Here is a 22,085-nt window from a genome sequence, read left to right as displayed (position 1 = left end):
AATAATTTGTTATATTAAAATGGGAGACTGGCATTGACTAACCAGAAGGCTGGCGGTTCAAATCCACCAGACCCTCCTTGGAAGGAAGACTGGGCAATCTACTTCCGTAGAAATATTGCCTTGGAAACCCAAGGAGGGGTCGCTATGAGTCAGATCCGACTCAACGGCAATGGGTTTGGTTTTGGTTTTTGAGAACGGTCAGCTGACTACAGCACTGATCACAAGGAGGCTTAAAATAAGGTGCTGATGCATTTCAGAAAATGTTTTCTTGGATTATTAATTTCCTTTGTTTGATAATAATATGGTTGAGAAGAGCCAATAATTTAAAAATACCATTATAGAAAGCATTTTTCCATATAAAAACCAAAAAACCCCATTGCCATGGAGTTGATTCTGACTCATGGGGTTTTATTCTTAGACAATAATTGTGATAGGTATCAAGTCCAATTCTCTGACTGCAAGGCAGAGGTTTCAGTGACTTGCCTAAAGCCACAGAGCCTAGGAAATGGGAGGCCAGGAGTTGCCTCCAGGGCCTCTGAGCTAAATTGGGTCTGCTTTCCCACATCCCTCAGCTCCTCTAGACTTAGGATTTAGTCACTTCTAACCATAAAATTAAGTAATTGAAAAGACTGTCATTAGTAAAATGAGGACCTGACTTGCTGAACTCGTGCACCTTCTTATTCCCAGATCTTTTTTAACAGCCTTTTTGTCTTCGTAACTTTTTGTGAACAGATTATAGAGTTTGACTTGAGGGGTGTACCCCTGGACATTTCATCTTCCCTGGGAATCGTTGTGAAAGATTTTGAGACAATTGGACAAAATAAGTAAGTTGCTTTCAACCATTTTTCTCATTTTATGTATTATCTTACTGTTGTTTATTTTGTGGAAGAAACACATTTTTAATAATAAATAATAATAACACTTCCAATAGAACTGTGTTTAATCCCATGTCCTCCCGACCACCTTCTGAATAAATATTGGATGTGGCTATTCAGTGAATTTTCCCAAGAACTGCTATATTCAAAAGAGGCCGCAAACACTGAGCCACCACTAGTCTATCTAATTTAGCACCAACAGGGAAACTTACTTACACTCCTGCAATTTCTTTAGTAATGTCATGTAGTCAACTTCCTACCTCTTATGGATTGTCTGAACTAGAGCTATATTGTTGCTGGTGCTGTTGTTGTTAGGTGCTGTCGAGTCAGTTCCAACTCATAGCAACCTGTGTTCAACAGAATGAAACACTGCCCTGTTCTGTGCCACCCTCACAGTCATGCTGTGTTTGAGCCCATTGTTGCAGCCACTGTGTCAATCCATCTTGGTGAGGGTTTTCCTCTTTCTCATTGACCCTCTCCTTTGCCAAGCATGATGTCTTTCTCCAGGGACAAGTCCCTCCTGACAACACAACCAGAGTACATGAGACCAAATCTGGCCATCCTCTCTTCAAGGAGCATGTTGGCTGTACTTCTTCTAAGACAGATATGTTTGTTCTTCTGACAGGCCGTGGTGCATGCAGTAGTTTCTTCTTCTGATTATGCACGGCCCGTACACATCTCATTCAAGTGCTACTTCCAGCCGCATTTCCATTTTAGTGTCTCACTGGCCTTTGAAACCCAACAGATCTAAACCAGAAGTCTTATCTTACTATCTCTACAAGTTTCAAATGGGGGAAAGATCATGGTGACATCCGTGGTTGTCCCCCTAAAGCAAACTGGGTGTTTCCCAGCCATATCCCCATGGAATAGAATGTAAATTCACCCCAGTCCTGGAGCTAGACTTTGGCCTTGTAGACATAGAACCCAGTCTTAGGATTCAAACTAACCAAACTCACAAGAGACCGATGTTTAAAGACAGAATTCTTTCTTGTAATTTTCCAATGGAAATCAGTTGCCCACTGGGCATTTCTGCCCCCTGATGAATGAATTATCTCTTCATTCTTCCTATGCCAACGTGACATAGGAAACCAATTTAATCTGTATCCTTGATTGTGGTGGTGGTGTTGTTACGTGTCGTGAACTCGGACCCGACTCATAATGACTCCTCCTTGGGTTTCCGAGGCAGGATCACTATGGAAGTAGATTGTCCAACCTTCCTTCCAAGGAGTGGCTGGTGGATTTGAACCGCCAGCCTTCTGGTTAGCAGTCAAGTGCCTTAGGCACTATGCCACCAGAGCTCCTAGTTGTAGGATGTCATTAATCACAAGGTGCACAATTGAATTAATCACAGGTTTAGGGGGAAATAAAGCCTGCTGTGAAATACCCATATCAGTTTTACAAAGCATCCCAGTGTTTAGAAACTCTGAGACAATTTTAAATGTACCTTATGTACTGCTGGTATAGTCAGTAGACTGCACTGAGAGTAGTCAACCAGAATGAGTTGGTTGAAGTAGAGTGACAATACGCCGTGATTTGTCTGGGACAGTCCTGGCTTACTGTTCCAGTACAATTATTAATAATGCCCCTTTTACTTGGATTGGGCAGTAAATTAGGTGGTCATGGTAGTCAGTGGGCTTTTTTGCTTAATGGTGTCATCAGACTCAGACAGCCTGGCCAATACTTTGCTAGTTCTGCCCATCTTTGCTCTGATGAGATCTTTTTCCCCACACATCCATTGTGCACCAATGGCCCTTGTGTTTTTTCTTAAGCTATATGAATAAATACATAAACAGTTTTACATGTTTTTCACCATATCGAAGATACGGTGAAAACCATGTGAAATTGTTCACTACAAATTAGTAAGTAAGCACAAAGAAGCCCGTGTTTACCTTGCTTGTTGGGGAATCTGCTCCTGCTAATACCCTGTTTACTGCCTCTGTAATTCCGGTGCTAAGCAGCAAGCTTTCTCATTGGCTAGGAATCTGAACCTTTGCCCAAGTTTCCACCAACTAAACCATACATACCAAAAACCAAACCAGTTGCAGTCGAGTGCATTCAAGTCATAGTAACCCTATAGCCCCTAGGGTTTCCAAAGCTGTAATCTTTACAGAGGCAGGTTGCCAGGTTTTGACTCCTGGTTCAAATCATCGACCTCTCGATTAGCGGCCAAGCACTTAACCACTGCACCACCAGGGCTTCTTACACAATACATGGACTTGGTCAAATTATCTGTACATTTCACTGGGCCAATTATAAACCCATTTGGAATAAGCTGTAGGTTTGTCTGAAATATTTGTACATTTGGCCCCAGATTTTCTTTTGTGAGTTTTCAGGATCTGCTTCCTGCTTAGTGTGGGAAGGTTTCCCTCACCTGGAAGCGCAGGGTAGGCACAGCCTAAGGAATGTCTTGCTGTTGGCTTTCTTGTTGCCATGGAGATTGGCTGTGCAAATAGGCACTCTTACTCCACTCTGCTGCCTGGGGACTGTCAGCTATCAGTGCCCTGCTGCGTTTGCCGGTGTGCCACCCGCAGTGAGACGTGGTGGTGAGCACATGCCCAGTGCTGGTGTGTCAGCTACATCCCTCCTCAGGCGCTGGGAGTGGGTGGGTTGTTGAGTGCAGACTGTACTTCCTCACTTTATAGTCTTTCAACCAGCTATCTAGCTGAAAGAGAGCGCAAGAAGAAGCAGAGGCGCCCTTGGTCATTTAAGGAATGTGAAATGATATTTTTAGATGAAATGTCAAGAGTGGAAGGATTTTCCCAGGGGCTATAGAATGAGAAAGGAGCTCTGGTGGTGTAGTGGTTAGAGTATTCGGCTGCTAACCGAAGATCAGCAGTTCAAACCTACCAGCCACTCTGGGGGAGAAAGATAAGGCCATCAGCTTCCATAAAGATTTACAGCCTTGGAAACCCTGTGGGGCAGTTCTACTCTAGGGTTGCTATGAGTTGGAATCGACTAGATGGCAGTAGGTTTTTTTTTGTTTTCTTTTGTTTTTAATAGAATTAGAAGGAGCTCTGGTGGCACAGTGGTTAAAGCATTTGGCTACTAACCAAAAAAACCAGCAGTTCAAATCCATCTGCTGCTCCAGGGGTGAAACATGTGGCAGTCTGCTTCTGTAAAGAGTTAGAGCTTTGGAAACCCTATGGGATGTATGGGTCAGAATCAACGCAGTGACAGAGGGTTTCTTTTCTTTTTTAATAGAATGAGAATTCCCTTAGCAAACAGGCAATGGCTATCATTTAGTGAGGACGTACTTCGTGGTAAGGGCTATGAGCCCTTTACATACGTTATCCTATCTCTTTTGATCTTCACAATGATCCTGAGAAGTGGACATAAGACTTGAGGCTCAAAAAGGTGGAGGCTGGTCCCTTAGCATCTGGCCCTGCTTATCTCTTTACTTGAGTTTCTAAGGAAGACCTATCTGCAGGAGCCAAATATTAACATTGCAGCCGTCATGTCAGTCCTTTGGTGTGGAAATTATTTACCTCAGGTCTCTGGAGCATAGGTTCCATCCTGCATTTAAGCTTCAAAGGAGCTGGAACATAAGGGAAATGCCTGTCACAAAGCTCATGCCCCCCCCCCCCTTTTAAATTGTGATTTGGGTAAACATTTACAGAGCAATCTCCTTTTCCATACAACAGTTCATACACATTTTGTTTCATAATATTGACTGCAATTCCCATAATGTAAAAGCTCTCTTCCCACTTCCTCCCTATAGTTCCCTTATCCCTGTGTCCTTCTTTTCTATGCATTCCTGCCCTCTGAGCCATCTCCCTGTGCAAATATTGACCTTCTGATCTCCCATGGTTGATTGCTCTAAGGAGTGTACCTACCTGGTGTAAATGTTCACTTTATACACCTGTTTATGGTTTGGCTGGAAGCCACGGCAGTGAGTTCAATTCCAGGCCTGAAGTACGACTAGGGGCCATAGTCTGAGGGATTTCACCAGTCTCTATCAGACCAGTAAGCCGGTCTGTTTTGAGTTTTGTTCTACATCTTTCTCCCACTCTATCCTTGATCTCCTACACTGATCCCTTTCTGAGTGGTTGACAGTGGTAGCCAGGTACCATCCATTTCTTCTGGCCTCATGGTCATGTAGGCTGAGGTTCGTATGGTCCACTAGTCCCATGGACCAGTTGTTTCCATTTGTCTTGGTTTGTTTCATTCTTCTTTGCTCTGGATGAGGAGAGACCAACTGTTGGTATCTTAGGTGGCCACTTACAAGCTTTTAAGACCCCAGTCACTACCCACCAAAGTAGGATGTAATGCCAATTGAAAACTCATACCGTTTTGTAGAAAGATGTGGACTTAAGACTGAGCTCACAAGGAGGCTGTATACCAAAAACCAAGCTTACTGCCATCAAGTGGATGCCAACTCATAGTGACTTGAGTTTCTAAAGCTATAAATCTTTATAGGAGCAGACTGTCTCATCTTTCTTCCATGAAGCAGCTGATGGGTGTGAACCACCAACCTTTAGGTTAACAGCCAAATGCCTTAACCACTACTCTACCAGAGTTCCTTAGAAGGCAGTATAGTGGTTGAAAACTGGGATTCTGGAATCAAAAAGCTGTGAGTTAGAGCCCCAGCTCTCTTGATTACTGCTGGGTGACCTTGGGCAAATTACTTAACCTCTCCAGGCCTCATCCTTAAAGTGACCATAATTTTGGGAGTTCTGCTTATGGCTAACATGACTTAACAGTAACCAGACTTGGCTGAGGAGCTCTGGTGGCATTGTAGTTAAAGCATTTGGCTGTTTACCAAAAGGTCAGTGGTTTGAACCCACCAACCACTCTGTGGGGTGGGGGAGAGATAGATGTGGTAATCTGCTTTTGTAGAAATATAAGGCCTTGGAAACCCTATGAGGCAATGCTACTCTGTCTTATAGGATTATTATGAGTTGGAATCAACTCAATGGCAGTGGTTTGGGTGTTGTTTTTTTTTTTTTAGACTTATCTGACACAACTGAAACAGTAGACAAAATATATGTAACAATGGTTTTCAAATAGTGGACACCAGCAGCACAGGACAATGATCCCTGAGGGAGAGGAGACACAAGAGGTCAGCGTTATGAGTGCCCAACTTACTGCCAGGAGAGAGTTTCTAAGCTGCAGCACAGGGAAGAAGAAACTGAGCAGATCCTGGTCTCTCCCGAATTTGGGGAGAAGCAGGTGTAAGCCTACCGAGGCCAAGGTGGCTAAAGTACTGGGGAGGAGAGAGTTACACAGAATTCCAGAGATCTGCAGAGGATTCTCCTTGAATCTTCAGCTGAGTACTCATCGTACTGGTGTGAGGAAAATTACCTGATGCATGGTAAAGGGCCACCTGAAAGAAGCAGACAGAACAATCCTTGGTACTCACCTACAGCTGGAAATGGTTTGTGTTCCCATCAGCCAGAAGGGTAAAAGCTTGTAATTCATGGAGGTAGAGTACTCAGGATTTCATCTCAATAACGTGGAGAAAAAACAATCAATAGAAACTGACCCAGAAATGACACAGATGATAGTGCTGCTGAAACAATTATAACTACATTCCATGGATCCAGGACAGTGGAGGAATGCTTGGCCATGTTGAGTAGAGACATGGAAGATACTAAAAAAAAAAAAAAAAAAAAGAGAGAGAGAGAGATCCAAATTGAACTTCTAGAGATGAAAATTACAATGTCTGACATAAAATGACCATAATTATCTCTCTAAGAATTTGTGTTTCTAGTATTCTTTTTCCCTCCGCCATATGTGTGTGCTTGAGCTTGCAAAACCACCCTGACATATACCCACACAGAAATGCAGAGCAAAATTAGAAACATCATCTGAATATAAATCACTGTGCAAGGCACGTTTTGCTATATTATGGATAAAAAGGAGATAAGCAAAGATTGAACAATACATCTAGAAGGAAACTTACCCAAGTTCTTGCATAACAGAAGGTGTGGCCAGGATGTCACCTGTGGTTAAGAGCATGCAATTAGTTTGGATTTTTCACTCTGCTACTTATTGGTTGGGTGACTTCTGGTGAGTATATTTTTAATAATGAGGGCTCTAATTCTTTAATAAATGGTAGACATAAGGGCAAATTTGACATAATTAAGAACCCTTCGATTTCCTATGAGCAGCATAATAGTTTATTGTGGATTTACCAAGTGCCAGGCACTGTGCTAAGAATATTCCATACATAATCTCATTTAATCTTTATGACAACTCTGAGCCAAATAGGCTTTTCTCCATTTTGCAGATGAGAAAAATGAGGATCAGAGAGGATAACCAAATTGCTTAAGGTCACCCAGCTACTTAAAACATTTATTCTACGCGTGCGCGCGTGTGTGTATGTGTGTGTGTGTATGCATTTGGGTTGGAGACCAGCATGTGAAAATTCTGGGGCTACAGAATTAAGAAAAGGAAAAGGACAAGCTTTAGGTTGTGAAATATACTAACTTCTTGGGTAAAGGTTTTATAATTTGAAAGATCACAAAGACTGTGATTTGGAAAGAAATTCGTTTGGTAGGGTAAAATGTGGTGTCACTGATAAGAAGTTTTCATTTCCTTGTATACAAAAGACCTTGTTTTTAAGTTTTTTATGCCTGTATTTCTCCCAACATTGAGACTCCTATTTTTGACCCCACCGTGTAAATACAACAGTGCCTTTGTCAAGGTAGTCCTAAGACCGTTCCTTCTTTTCTTCTTAGCTGTGGTCAGTGACGAGGAATGCACAGCCCACAGGTTGAAGCAGGTTTTTCCTTTACTGGAGTAGCTTCTTAGCCTGTGCAGAAACTCTACCAGAGGCAGGTATTGCTGTGGTGCAGAATTCTCAGTTCTCATTTCTATTTAGGTCCATATTTTCAATAGAATAGCAAAACTGGGAGATCAAAGCTGTTCCTTGATGCTGAAGGGAGATACTGAACCCCAGTGTTTGGAGAGGTATCCAATAGCTGCTATCCATTTTAAGTCCTTGTATGTAAGGGTGGCCATAGCCCTGAAGAAAAAAACCCAGAGACCAAAAAAGAAAGGCATTTGATAAAGACAAGAGCAGTAATTACTTACTAATTGCTCTTTGGAGGATGATCTCTTAGGGGAGGAAGCTTTATGACCCATAAATAATTTTCAAGGTCATTGGATTTTCTTCCATAATATAATATGTAATTAATTTATTCATTCAACAAATACTAACGCATACTATATGCCAGGCACTGCTCTAGGCATGAGGGCTACTACTCCATGTCTTTCATGGAGTTTTTCTCTGAGTGGAGGTAATAATAAACAAATAAACACATATATAGTATGTCAGATGGTGACAAGTACTAAAAAGAAAAATAAAGCAGGGTAAAAAGAAAACCAGAATGGCCAGACTTCGTCTCACCTACTTTGGTCATGTTGTTAGAAGGAACCATTCCCTGCTATGCAACACTAAAGAATAATGTAGAGTCTGCCAAACACCACATAATATGAATGAACTTGGAGGACATTATGTTGAGAGAAATAAGTCAATCACAGAAGGACAAATATAGTGTTTGTTGTTGTGGAGGGTTTCTATATGGAGGGAAACTTTCTTTGTTGGTTGCCAGGCGTGGGGGGGAGGGGAGGGAACACTGCAGGGAAAAAAAATGCATTGGCCCATGTCCCTTTAGTTTTGTGTATTTCACTTTACATAAATTATATTCCAATAACATGCATTAAAAAAAAAAAAAAAAAGAAGGAACCATTCCCTGGAGAAGGATATTATGCTTGGTAAAGCAGAGGGTCAACTGAGAAGGGGAAGGCCCTCAACGAGATGGATTGACACAGTGGCTGCAGTGATGGGCAATGGCCGGGCAGTGCTTCATTCTGCTGTGCATAGGGTCACTATAAGTCAGAGATGACTCCACGGCACCTGACAACAGCAACAAAGGGGTGTGTGTGTGCGCACATGCAGGCGTGTGTCTGTGCTAGTTTAGATAGGGCTATTATAAAAGGATTTATTTTATATAATTAAGGGGGTTGTTTTATAATGAAGTATCTTATGAGAACTATGAATTTTAAATTTTCATTGAATTTCACTAAATTGGATTTTATGAAAATTCAGTTTACCTCTGACATAACTAAAAATAAAAATTGTTTCCCAAACAGATGTAGCACTGAAGGCAAGACGGAGGTATTTAAGGTGCTTAAAAGAAAAGACTGGTTTTAAGAACTTTGCTTAGTGGTTGTATAGAAATGAATGTGTGTATCTGTTCATTCCTGCCTGGTTATGATTTAGGTGGTGCGTGAGTTCAGACCAGCTTTCCTTCCAAGTACTGGCCTGGAGCCACATCTTATATGTCTATTTTAGATCCCTTTTTCTAGAATATTATCTGAAATAATAATAATAAAAAAAGATAACTATGAAGCACTTACCACCTCATGCCTTTTAACCCTTACAGCAATACTAGGAGGTAAGAGCTGTCATTATCACCATTTTACAGATGAGGAAACTGAGGCTTTGAGAAGTTAGACGGTCCATATGTATACAGCCTGTACAGGGTTGAGTCTGAATTAGTCAGATCTACCTAGCTCCATATTATCAGAAAGGACCAGTTCCCTGGAGAAGGATATAATGCTTGTTAAAGTAGAGGGTCAGTGAAAAGGGGAAGACCCTCAATGAGATGGATTGAGACAGGAGGAGCAACACTGGGCTCAAGCCCAGCCACAGTTGTGAGGATGGTAGAGCATCCTCAACCTCAACAAATGGGCAGTGTTTCATTCTGTTGTACATAGTGTTGCTATGAATTGGAACCGACTTGGTGGCACCTGACAACAACCATCACCTAGCTCCAAAGCTCATGTTCTAATCACTATAATATGTAGCCCCCTTACCTTATAAAGTCCAGGTACTTAATGAATTAATAAGGGAATGAGAACCTTGATTCTAACAGACTAGGGAATTACAGGCAGAGCCTGGGGACTCTGTTGAGTCATCAGAACAGACAAGCACAGACTGAGACCCTTGAAGACTGAATTAACAGCAAAATTGGTCAAGTGAAATAGCAAAATCACAGGTTACAGTCATTCATTCAATAAATAATTATTGACTTCCTGCTACATGCCAGGTATTTGGCTAGTTAACCTGCTCTTTGAAGCCACAAAGAAACGCTTTGTTTCAATGCCTTCCTGACCAGAAAAATAAAACAGCACCTGTTGCCATTGTGTGGGTTCCAACTCATGGTGACCCCATGTATCATAGAATAGAACTGACCTCTGTTGGGTTTCCTTGGCTGTAATTTTTACGGAGGTGGATTACCATACCTTTCTTCCGTGGCAGTGTGAGGTAGATTCAAACCATCAACCTTTTGATTAATAGTGTGGTGGAAACTGTTTGTGCTGCTCAGGGACACTTCACTGACCTCGAGTCGATTTCAACTCATGGTGAGTCCCATTGAGTTTGAGTTTCCAAGGCTGTGGGTCTGCACGGAAGCACACTGCCCCATCTTTCTTCCACAGAGTGGCTGGTAAGTTCAAACCACAGACCTTTTGGTTAGCAGCCAAATGCCTTAACCACTACACCACCAGAGCTCCTGACCAGGAAGACTTTAATTCAGAGATCTAGGTTTCTATTCAGCCCCTCCCCTTGTGAAAAGTAGTAACATTTGCGTCAGGGATGGCAGGGCAGGGGCCTGGAGTAGAGGTGAGGGGTTAGGAGGAAGGGAGGTTGTTGCTGACCACGAATCATGTAAATTCCACCACAACTCCAGGCTACATCAGTGATTCCAAAACCAGGTTATGGAGTTTGTTGAAAATACAGGGCTCAGGTCCTACCCAGGGGATAGGCTGTACACAGTTAGATTGGGAACTACTGATATGGACTGAGGGTTTCTCAGTTTTAAAAAATCCATGCCCTGTTTTGATGAATAGAAAAAAACCTCAAGGTTCTCTGACAATCCTGTATGGAGTAAGGAGCAGGAGCCAGAAAAAACAGCACAGTTCCTCAGGCCTCCCTTTGTTGTTGTTGTTGTTATGTGCCGTGGAGTCGGCCCCGACTCATAGCGACCCCTCCTTGGGTTTCCGAGGCAGTATCACTACGGAAGTAGGATTGCCCAACCTTCCTTCCGAGGAGTGGCTGGTGGGTTTGAACCGCCAGCCATCTGGTTAGCAGGCAAGTGTCTTAGACACTATGCTACCAGAGCTCCCTAGGAGACTTTAATGGAGTTTTGCTACTACAGTCAGTTTGCTCTGTTAAATAATTGGATTGTTATGCCTATTATAAAAATAGGAACCTGTATTATCACATGGGGTCGCTGTAAGTCAAAATCAACTCATTGTCACTAACAACACCGTACTGAATGGGATTTTTAAAAAAAAAAATTTTAATTACACCTGTCCTCCTCTCCCAGATACTGCAATGCTGACTGTTCCCCAACCCCCACACCCTAGTCCTGTTGAGAATCACTGTTCTAGATCCTTCTTTCACACAGTTCCATGGGTATAAGAATTGCCAAAGGAGAAAGTCTGACTCAGAGTCCTGGGAATCTGCATTTTAACAAACACCCTGGTGGTTCTGATACGGGGGGGCCTGGGGAACCACATGAGAAATAGGAGCTAGTCCAGAGGGCAAGAGTGTTCCTGTTGGGAAACTCAGGAGGGTCTTCTCCCCAGTGCAAGGAGATGAGAGAACCAAGGAGGTGCCCTGTGAGGGGCATTTTGCTTACCCAGGACTCCCTGTGATAGGATCTGCTCTGCTGGCTGCTGCCACCTCTCCTGCTGTTCTGAGTGAAAACCAAGTGTGTGCTGGACTCTCCTACCTTTTGGCTTGGGACCAGGGGAGGAGGTGACTGGAACACTGGTCCAGGAAAGGGAGATGCGGGGGAAGGGAGACAGGGCCCATTGTGGGACCTTACAGTGTCACCAAAAAAAAAAAAAAAAAACACCCCCAAAACAGTTGCTGTCAGGGTGATTCCAGTTTTTGACCACATGTGTGTCAAAGTAGAACTATGCTCCATAAGGTTCTCAATGGCTAAATTTTTAGCTGTAGATCACCAGGCCTTTCTACCTAAGTGCTTCTGAGTGGACTGGAACAGCCAGCCTTTAGGTCGAATGCACTTACCATTTGTACCACCCAGAGACTCCACAGGCCTCACAGGCCTGGTTGAAATGACAAGACTCAGCTAGCTGAGAGCCAGGTGCTTCAAAGAGTGGACAGGTCATGGTCCTCTCAAGGTTTCTGCAGGGACCTAGGAGCAGCTCAGAAAAGTACCTTCCCCAGCCCAGAGGATGGGAAGTTGAAACTGCACTGCTGTCTCTAAGACAGAAAGTGTAACAAGTGATTTATTTTCTAGCTTCCAATGTATTTTTCCTTTCCTTGATGAAGGAATTTCCAGCCAATCCTCCTCTCATAATTCACGTGGGCTGTGTTCACAGAGCAACCTGATATGTGAGCTCCCGTGACTGAGAAGCAGGCCAACAACACCCTTACACACTGCGGTGCACAGGGCCGCTGCTGACATTTGGGCCAATGTCTATTTCTTTAGTAAACACACTATCAACTATTTTAAGAAAAAAGAAAGCAGCTAAACAAATTCTTCACCAACCCTGTATGACCAGTGGACTAGAAATAGGAGCATTCTGGCTTTTTCTTCATTTTGTTCTACATCTGCACTTCATTAATTCCACAAGTAAAGCTAGAGAGCCAAAGGGCCTTGAAATCATTTCATGTATAAAGTTTCCTTTTGAGACCATGGTCCATTTGTTTTAATGTTGGGTGAGTCCATGGGGAGACTCTTATTTTTCCATAAAATATAGGGCGAAGCTTCCTCATTACTTTCAATCTGTAACATTCTAGCATACTTATAGCATTAGTAATACAAAAGAAAAAAAAAAAACCTCTTAGTTTAGTGTCACCTCCTTTAAAGGAAATTGGTTCATGGTCTGACTGAACTGTTCTTATCCTCCGGGTAGGAGGCCAAGTCATCACTTCCCAGTCCTGTACAGTATTTTGTATCCAGGCAACGTCGTAGCAAATAGGCCAGGAGAGGCGTTCCCTCTGATCTACTGCAGAGTCCAGACTTACCCTTCAGGGATGTTTTCCTCAACTCACAGTTAAAGCTCTTAGAAGTTGTAACTGTTAATATTTTTCTTCAACTCAGCCTACCTGTAAAATATCCTTGGGATTAAAGCTTTCATCTGAACTCACTATCTTTATTTCAGAAAAAAAAAGTATAAACAAACATACACACACATGGTTTTCGTTTCCATTTCCCCCTATAGAAGCATCAGCATATAAAAGCAAAAGATAAGAATTGATATGAAAGATTTCTGAAAGAGGGAATTAAAGTTAGATTTGTAGCTGGCTGCTTTTATTTCTTTCCGTTCCTGGTCATTTATCTGTTGCTACCTTCTCATGTTGTTGTTAGGTGCTGCTGAGTTGATTTCAACTCACAGTGGCCCTGTGTACAGCAAAACAAAACCCTGCGCGGTCCTGCGCCACCTCACAATCCCTGCAATGCCTGAGCCCATCGTTGTAGCTACTACATCGACCTACCTCATGGAGGGTCTTCCCCTTTTTCTCTGATCCTTCATTTTACCAAGCATGATATCTTCTCCAGGGAATGGTCTGTTATGACCACATGACCAAACCTTATGATTAGCAGTGAAACACTGTCTGATATATTACTGGAAAACTTTATGAAGAACCTTCTCATAGGAAAAGGAAAACAGCAGATATTGGTTGTGTCAGAATGATTGGGCTTGTAAAGCCATCCAGGGCCATAAAGGGCTAGCAGATGGTCTTTGTGTTCTAGGCAAGCCTGTTTTCCCCAGTTAGCAGCAAGTCTCACCACTACCTATTATTAATATCGCATCATTGTATTCCTCATTTATCTTATCAGCCTAACCTTCTACCTTATACCCTTGAATTTAAAATTGACCTTTGACATTATTGGCCAACACCCTCTTGAAAGTAAAACTCTGCTTAACAGTCTGGATTGACCCACATGGAAATACTGTACAATATTTTTTCCCCCCTAAATTAGAGAGCAAGGACTTTAAGTAAGAGAAAAGAAATATTAACCCAAGAGTTTCCTAAATAGATGCACATAGAATCATCACATATACAAGCCTAACTGCAGACTTTTAGAGCTGGAAAAAATGTCAGAGAAATTATTTGCTTCCATCCACTTGTTTGCCAATAATAAAACAAGCTCAGAGAGTCAGATGACTTGACCAAGACCTCAGAGGAAGTTGTCAGAGAGTTATCTAACCTTGCGTTAGGAATTGTCTACCCCAGTGGATCTCAACCGAGGTTCTTTTGCAAAAATCCCCAGGGAGCAATTGGCTATGCCTGGGGTGTCTTCAGTTATCACAACTGGGGGCCTGCTACTGGCATCTAATGGGTAGAGGCCAGCAATGCTGCTAACCATCTGGCAAGACACAGGGCAGTGTCCCACAACAAGGAATAAACCAGCCCAGAATGTCAGTAGTTCAGAGGTTGAGAAATACAAGTCCAACTCCAAGCCAGCCTTCTTTCTCCTTCAAAATTGTCCTGACATGTAATGTTTGTTCTAAGATTTATTTATACTGATAGAGATTCAGGTCATTTTGACTTTAGCAAAAACAAATCAGTACATGTTCAAGTGTGCAATGTTTTTATCTTGATCACAGAGGTAGGCTATGGATCATGGGAACTGTGAGGAATCAAATTCAGTTTATGTTTTCATGTCTCTCAAGGCAAAATGCTTCATTTGGGCATTTAGTACTAGTCAGATGACTTTATAATCTGTAATTTTCACATTTTTTACCTTTTAAAACTCAATTAGCCACCTCCCATGGCTTACTCCTCTGTTGGAAAAACATGGAGAGAAATTCTCCTCGGACTTACACAGACTCCTCAGGCTGACGGAGATTTGAAAGAGATTTCACCAGACTCTCTCACTGTGTGGGAGTTCATCTGATAAAGATGGAGTAACATGTAGACTCCAGTCCTCAAATAGTTAGGGGAATAAAAATTCCAGTGAGGAGAAACCATGCTCATGTAAAAAAACAAAAAAACAAAAAACAAAAAAAAACCCCACAATAGCACGAAGCTAACAGGTTGGCAATTGCCAAAAACTCAATTAATCTTCATCCAACAATAGGAACTCCTAGTTAATCAGGATGGTGGTTGTTTACATGGTGCTCTTGAAGTAGTGAACGGAGTATGGGGACTTTTGGTTTTGGTTTGGTTTATTGGTTTAAAAAACAAAAACAAAAAAATTCCTGGCAGATATGGATGAAATTGAGGTCAAGTGTGTATGTGGTAGGAATGGGAGTGTTCTGAGGACCCCAGACCCAGCTCAGTTGTCTAAGTTATCACAAAACCAGAAAAGCCAAACCCACTGCCATCATCAAGTCAATTCCAACTCATGGCAACCCCCAATGAGTTTCCAAGGCAGCAAATCTTTACAGAAGTCAATTGCTCCCATCTTCCTTCCACAGAGGGGCTGGTGGGTTTGAACCGCCAACCTTCTAGTTAGCAGTCAAATGCCTTAGATGCTGCACCACCAGAGCTCCTATACAATTACCTCCAGACTGATCCTAAGACATCTGTCTTGCATCCTCAGTGAACGGTAGTAAAGTAAGCATGCCAGTTTGATTGGGACTAGTTGTGGGAGGGTTTCTTGGTACAGAAGGGCAGGCCACCACATACAAAGTGATAAGAAAACTTGCCTCAGTCTCTAACTCCCAGCTGTTCCTGAGGTACTTCTTGACCTCTGGAGCCAGGAGCGGCAGCTCTCACTTGGGTTCCTCAGCAGGGGCCAACAGAACCTGCCACAGTCCAAGCATAGTGCTAATGCGCTAGCTAAGTTAGTCTTCCATTGATACATAGGACAGAATGCTCCTTGGGGAGAAAAGTACATCCATTCTTTCTCCACTTTTTAAGGCCAAGCCAATCAAGTAGGCATTTCTACTTCCTACCACTTCTGAAAGACTCCTGTACTCTGTAAGGTCCCAACAATTCTCAGTCTTGACTGGAAGACCTAATTTCTCTATTGACTTACTGGTCAATAGTGTAAGGTTCCAACAATTCTCGGTGTTGACTGGAAGACCTAATTTCTCTATTGACTTACTGGGCTGAAAAAAGTCACTCTCACCCCTCACAAGTCAGTATTTCTCTTTGCCGTGTCAATGACAGACTGTCATTGTGATTGGAAGAGCTGAGAATTCATCAGTTTTGTTGAATGTCTTGTGTGACATTCTGTAAAATGTGTACTCTTCTAAGAAGCCACACACAAATGGGTCATAATATTGGCTGACTTGGGTGAAATAGTGAACCGTAGCCATCTCGTAGTCTTGTGCAGTACAATATATCCATTCACAGAAAGTGAAGCCACTTATTAATATTGCCAAATCACTGAATGTGTGTGGTTGGGGTGCAGACTGGGCTGACGCCCAAGTTGGGGAGGACAATATGATATGTACATGACAATTCTAAAGTGATATGCTCAAGTGGACATCCACTTTCACTTCCTGATTTTTAAAGAAACAGTACTACATTTTAAAATAAAAAGAGTATTTCTCAAGATGAACTTTCTTGTGGTTTTTTTTTTGTTTTTTTTTTTTTGCTGGAAAGTCCATTTTCGGTTTATGCTCAATAATTGTTTCCTCACTCTAGGTTTCTTACTACAATGAATCTTTTGTATCACTTTAAGGACTTGGTGCTTAGTTTTTTATTTTTATGCTAATGATTTTCAGTTCTAGCATGTCTGCTATTTGTTAGCATAAAGCCAAGGCAAACGTAGACTTAGTATCAGTAAGTAATATTTTAGAAATCTTACTATTTCTCTCTTCCTTTTCTGGTATTCAGACCAAGAGCATACTTTGGGCTTTCTTTGCCATTTTGATCACATTCTCAAAGGGGACTTCTTCAATTCACCCACTCTTATATCCTCTTTTGTGTACAGTCCCCAGTTTGCAAACTGTTTGCCACTGATTACATTTTTACAATGTCTAACTTCTTGGGGATATTGGTTTCTAAAGTTCTTTGATTATGTGCCCTAACTATAAAAATGTTTTGAATATTTATTCTCAATACACGTAGACTCATTCTTTCCTTAATTCAGTAAATATCTGTTAAATACCTACTGTGTTCTAGGCAAGGAGCCCTGGTAGCATAGTGGTTGAATGCTCATCTGTTAACCAGAAGGTTGGTGGTTCGAACCCACCAGCCATTCCACAGGAGAAAGGTATAGTAGTCTGCTTCTATGAAGATTACAGTCTCATACCTGCTCTATGGGTCAGTTCTATTGGGTTGCTGCCCCTGATTTTATGGGGCTTACATTTTAGTGAACAGGGACACATGTGCACTTCTGTACCATATGTTATGGATAGTAAGCATGGGAGTAAATGGTAGAGTCTGAATATAACCCTCCAGGAGCCAGGAAGAGAGAGAAATGCACACACCCCACTTTCAGAGAATACTGCCCCCAAATATATAGAGTGTCAAGTTATCCTCATCAACAAACTAGCAACCTAACTCACAGCTCAAGGAAGTCTACTTAGAGTGTGTGTGGGGGAGAGTATTTACAATAGGCAAAGACTCATGAATCCTTTAAAATCTCTGACAGAGGAAGTCTTACTTTCTTACTGAATTTTGTGCTACTTTTCTCTCTTCCTGGATTCTGGGGGAATATAGTTAGTCTTTAAGGAGCTCTGGTGGTATAGTAGTTAAGGCATTTGGCTGCTAACAGAAAGGTTGGGTAGTTCGAACCCACTAGCCACTCTGTGAAAGAAAGATGAGACAGTCTGTTTCCAAAAAGATTTATGACTTTGGAAACCCACTGGGGGGGTCGCTATGAGTTGGAATTGACTTAATGGTAATGAGTTTGGTTTTTGGTTTTATATTTCATTTTTGCCTCTCACCTATCTGCCTCACTCATGACTGGTTGAAATTTCATAGACATCATAGTTTAACTCTTGAAATGACTACTTGTTATGGAGAAGTCATGGCAGATATATCATGCTCACTTACTCTGAAAACCCTGAAAATGACCCGCGTTTCATTGTGAGGTGATTTCAATTGTAACAGATGTGTAAGAATGTAATGGGGGGGGTCTGATGAGCAAATGGAAGCATGCCTCTCACTTAGTCTACTGCGTGCTTTGCCATTTCTCCTGCAGGTTGATTGGCACGGCGGCTGTACCCCTGAAGGACCTGATTGGTGACCAGAGTAGATCGCTGCCCTACAAACTCACCCCCCTGCTAAACGAAAGGGGCCAAGAGACTGGGGTGAGCATTTCTCATTATGTGGAATGGCTTTGAAGTGAGATGGTTATGTGAAATCTCATTAAGAACGGAGCACTAATTTATAATTAGTTCACTTCCCAAAAAAGCAGAAACTGGTTTTGAGATAACAGATCTGTTTGCAAATGACTCCCTATATTTTGAGGTTTGTCCTTCCTACTTTTTGGTGTAAAGATGCCTTTCTTTTATGAAATGATTATGGCTGAGATGGTACTTGTGGGAATATGTTTGGCAAAGTAAAAGTTAACAACCCTGTGTTGATTCCCCCTAGCAAAATTTTTTGAAATTCTGTAGGTTCAATGAAATATAAAAGCATAGAGAACTCTGCCCTAAAATAATGCCCCATGTGAGAAATTTATCTCAGATTTTATAAGTAGAAATAACTTTACCACTTGTAAGAAACTACTATGATTCTTCTTTTCTGAAAATGGAAGTTACATAACATTTTCTGTTTTCCTTTTTGCCTTGGCACCTGGGCATCTTGGAGCTACATTTTATGCAAAAGGAATATTAATTATGTGGAACTTCATGGTTTTTCATATTGTTCCTCTTTAATCGGACTTGATTCCCCATTTTTATACCTACTTCATGAATCACATTATATATGCATTTTTTGTTAGTCACTTAAAATTCTTTTAAGTCGATTAGCAAATAAATAAATCCATAATTAAAAACAAGCCTCTGTCACTGTAGATCTGGCCATCCCTAGTCTAAGACACAGCCTAATTACAAGTTCACACTTGCTAGTCACAACTTTACTCCAGTTTATGCGGTTGACCCTTAACAATGATACTTTTGTCAACTGTTACAGATGACTCCATTCCCAGGCTTCTACTTTCCCCACTCCACCTTGGCTCACATATGGGAAGATATAAATGGTTGAGCTTGTATCATCCTTCTTCCTTTCTATTCTTACTTCCTTATCCCCTTGCTCACCACTTCTAAGACTTTTGCTGTTGCTGAGTTGATTTGCTTTGAGTCTGTAATGTTCAGACGCCCTGCAGTGATTCTGTCCACAATGAATTGTTTCTACCCAGGCCACCATTGACTTGGTGATTGGCTATGATCCACCTTCAGCTCCACATCCAAATGACCCAAGTGGGACCAGCATGACAGTCATGGGAGGTAAGCTGATCTTTCTAAAGACTTAGTCCATCCCAAGGGGAAACTACTAAAGTCACACAAGGAATGTCTTTAAAGAAAGTCTTTCACATTGTGATGCTGTCAGTAACAATTGCTGTTGGTTGTGAGCTGAGGTAGAAGGAAGATGGTCCATTTACTAAGCAACTTCACAACAAGCCCGTCAAGCACACACAGACTCCAGAGGAGTGTCCTGAGCATGGCTTTGCTTCCGATTTGTAGCTTCCACCCAGTACAATGTCCCCCAGTTTTAAAGCTCAGGGAGTGTGGTCCCCTGCAGTCCCAGGTGTGAACCACCAGGCTGTGCTCTCAATATTATGGCCAGTGACCTTGGATTAGAGCTTTCTCTCTTTCCCTTACCCCTGAATATCCCCTTGGTCTTCTAACCAATTGCTTTCCTTTAGCACAACCCACCTCACATTCTCCTTGGTCTCTGACATGGGTTATCAGTCTTCAAGGGCCATCAGGCTCTGCTCTAAATGGGACTTTGCTTGGGGATTTGGTGAGGACTCTGGGCCTGTGTCTATAACACAGGCCTTCCACACAGCTGACTTTGACCTCCTCTTAGCATTTTTTCCAGAGAGATGTGATGTGAAAAGCATTTGCCTTTTCCTCTGCCCTGAGATGCAATACCAAATGCCCGTTCTGTTGCCCAGCCTTAGCATGTGCCCCAGGAAGGGAAGAGCCTACTCGTCTGCCATACACACCTGCTGCCTTGAAATTCTCCTTCCTGGGAGGACTCTCTGGCACTTGTTCCTATGAGACTCGGCTCTTCATGTCCTGTCTTCTCTTTGTTTCTCTTGGTTCTGGACTTAGCTCTTTGGCTACCTAATTGGTCCACTCCACACTCAGTGTAGTGCCTGTTCTTCCTGTGCTATGGAATCTCCTCCCTTGGTCCTTCCTGACTTATTAATGTACCTCAACCCGATCCTAGTCAGTGGCCCAACTCATCCACACACCACAGTTGTCCAATGTTAATACTCAGGGCATTTCTTGACCAAGTGATTGTGAGTTCCAACATATGCTAGCTGGCCCCTTCTTACCTGCTGAGAGTTGAGACTGACGTAGCACATCACCCTCTGCCCAGCACACCATGCGCATGCAACCTGCCCCTCAGACACTGTCAACTAAGAGCCCTGCAGTGGCTCAAGAGCATCCACAGCTCCTTTTGCTGCCACAGTAGTGACAACCAGTAAAACACAGAGGAAACATCCAGTGCTGCTTCCATCAGGTGAACTGTGTGGTTCAACCCATTTCCTTCCTTCTCCTCTGCTGATGTTTGCTGTCGCCAGCTTTGCATTGGTCTGGGAAAGGCAGACAGCCCTGACTGCTGGGATGTCTGGAGTGGCTTCTGAATTGGGAGGATCAGGGCACCTTCACTCTCATTGGCATTTTCCTAAGTCTCATCCTGTTTACTGATAGATAATAGTCAGTTTCATCATGTTTATTCCATTTTAAGAGCCAAAATGTTAAATGGTCCCCTTTGTGTTACTCTTTCAGCCAGGTTTTTAAGAAAAAAAAAAATCCTGTGGCTCACTGAAGAAGAGTAAACTTTGCAGATAATGGAAAATTGGTTGAGTGAAAAAAATGGTTGCTGGGTTTCTTGAGTTCTGTTGCTAGATGCTGCAGCGCTCAGGTGATAAGTACTTTACGATACAGCTCTTGGCTTCCAGGAATTTCCAGTCTAGGTTTGGAGACAAGCCTTTTTTTAATCTTGAAAGTATAACACTGTGAATAAGAGCAAGGACTTTGGGTTCTGCCTGGTCTAGGTTGGATTCTATGTCTGTTGTTAGTCATGTGACATTGAGTAAGTCTCTTAACCTCTCTGAATCTCAGCTTTCTTTACTGTAAAGTATGGATAATACTAGTACTTGCATCATAAAGCTGTGAAGGTTAAAAGGGAGAGTGCATATTACATATTTAGCATACTGCCTGGCAGATAATAAGTGTTACGTTAATGATAACTATTATTGTTATTACAAAAATGATTCTGATGGCTTGTAATCATGAACAGACCATATGAACATTCAGTTGAATTCTTCTGAAAAGCAGAGCTATTAAAAAGGAATGATCTGGTTTGACTCAGAGTCATGTTGATATGAACAAATGTTTTGCTTAAAAAAAATATTTTTGGCACAGTGGACCAGAAAGTCTTTGAGAACAAGCAATTTATAAAGCTCTTAAGAGTGTGGAGGGAGGTCCTGTTTCCTGAGATGGACCCATGTCAGCCCAAGCCCAGAAACACAAACACAGAAAACATTTCCTTGAAACAAAGGGTTTCTTCCTTAGAAATTAGAAAAGCACTAACTCTGGAACTTTTGGAGGCCCAGGTGGTTTAAACGGTTAACTCATTTAGTGGCTAACCAAAAGGTTGAAGGTTCAAGTACCCCCAGAGAGGCGCTTTGGAAGAAAGGTCTGGTGATCTACTGAAAACTCAGTCTCTAAAACCCTGTGGGGCACAGGTCTATACTGAAACACATGGGGTAGCCATGAGTCAGTTGACTGAACTGCAACTGGTATTGGTTCTTGAACTTTTACATCTACTGGGGAGAAAATCTTTGCCACTCAAGGCTCTCTTTACCTGAGGCTCCTTCTCCTCTTCTTCTAGACTAAGTCTTTGTAGCACTAAAGCTCCAAGTGGTACTTATGGGCTCAAAGGGTCCATCCATCCCTTTAGAAAAATGGCTCACTCAGGTACAGTCATTCAGGCAAGTGTGGCCAAGGTCATCTTCCTCAGAAGTTCTTTAGAGTCTCTGTAGGACTGAGATAGGACGTGAACCAGCACTTGGTTATTTTCATCAGGATTTGAAACCAAGAATGTTACCAAGTGCTGGCCTACAAATGAGCTGGATC

General features: G+C 42.2%; 1 protein-coding gene across 1 annotated transcript in view; it reads left to right on the top strand.

Moving 5' to 3' along the window:
• Positions 1 to 22,085, top strand: part of MYOF (myoferlin) — a 179,860-nt gene that overhangs the window by 22,451 nt on the left and 135,324 nt on the right. The window contains 3 exon segments of the mRNA XM_042782367.1: positions 733 to 824; positions 17,969 to 18,077; positions 19,130 to 19,217. Of these exon segments, the coding sequence (XP_042638301.1) occupies positions 733 to 824; positions 17,969 to 18,077; positions 19,130 to 19,217 (289 nt within the window).

Source organism: Orycteropus afer, unplaced genomic scaffold (assembly GCF_000298275.1).
Source record: "Orycteropus afer afer isolate SDZICR_OR568_19922 unplaced genomic scaffold, OryAfe1.0 scaffold00293, whole genome shotgun sequence".
NCBI classification, from domain to species: domain Eukaryota; kingdom Metazoa; phylum Chordata; class Mammalia; order Tubulidentata; family Orycteropodidae; genus Orycteropus; species Orycteropus afer.
Note: the sequence above shows the minus strand (reverse complement) of the source record. Positions and strands in the feature narration are given on the sequence as shown.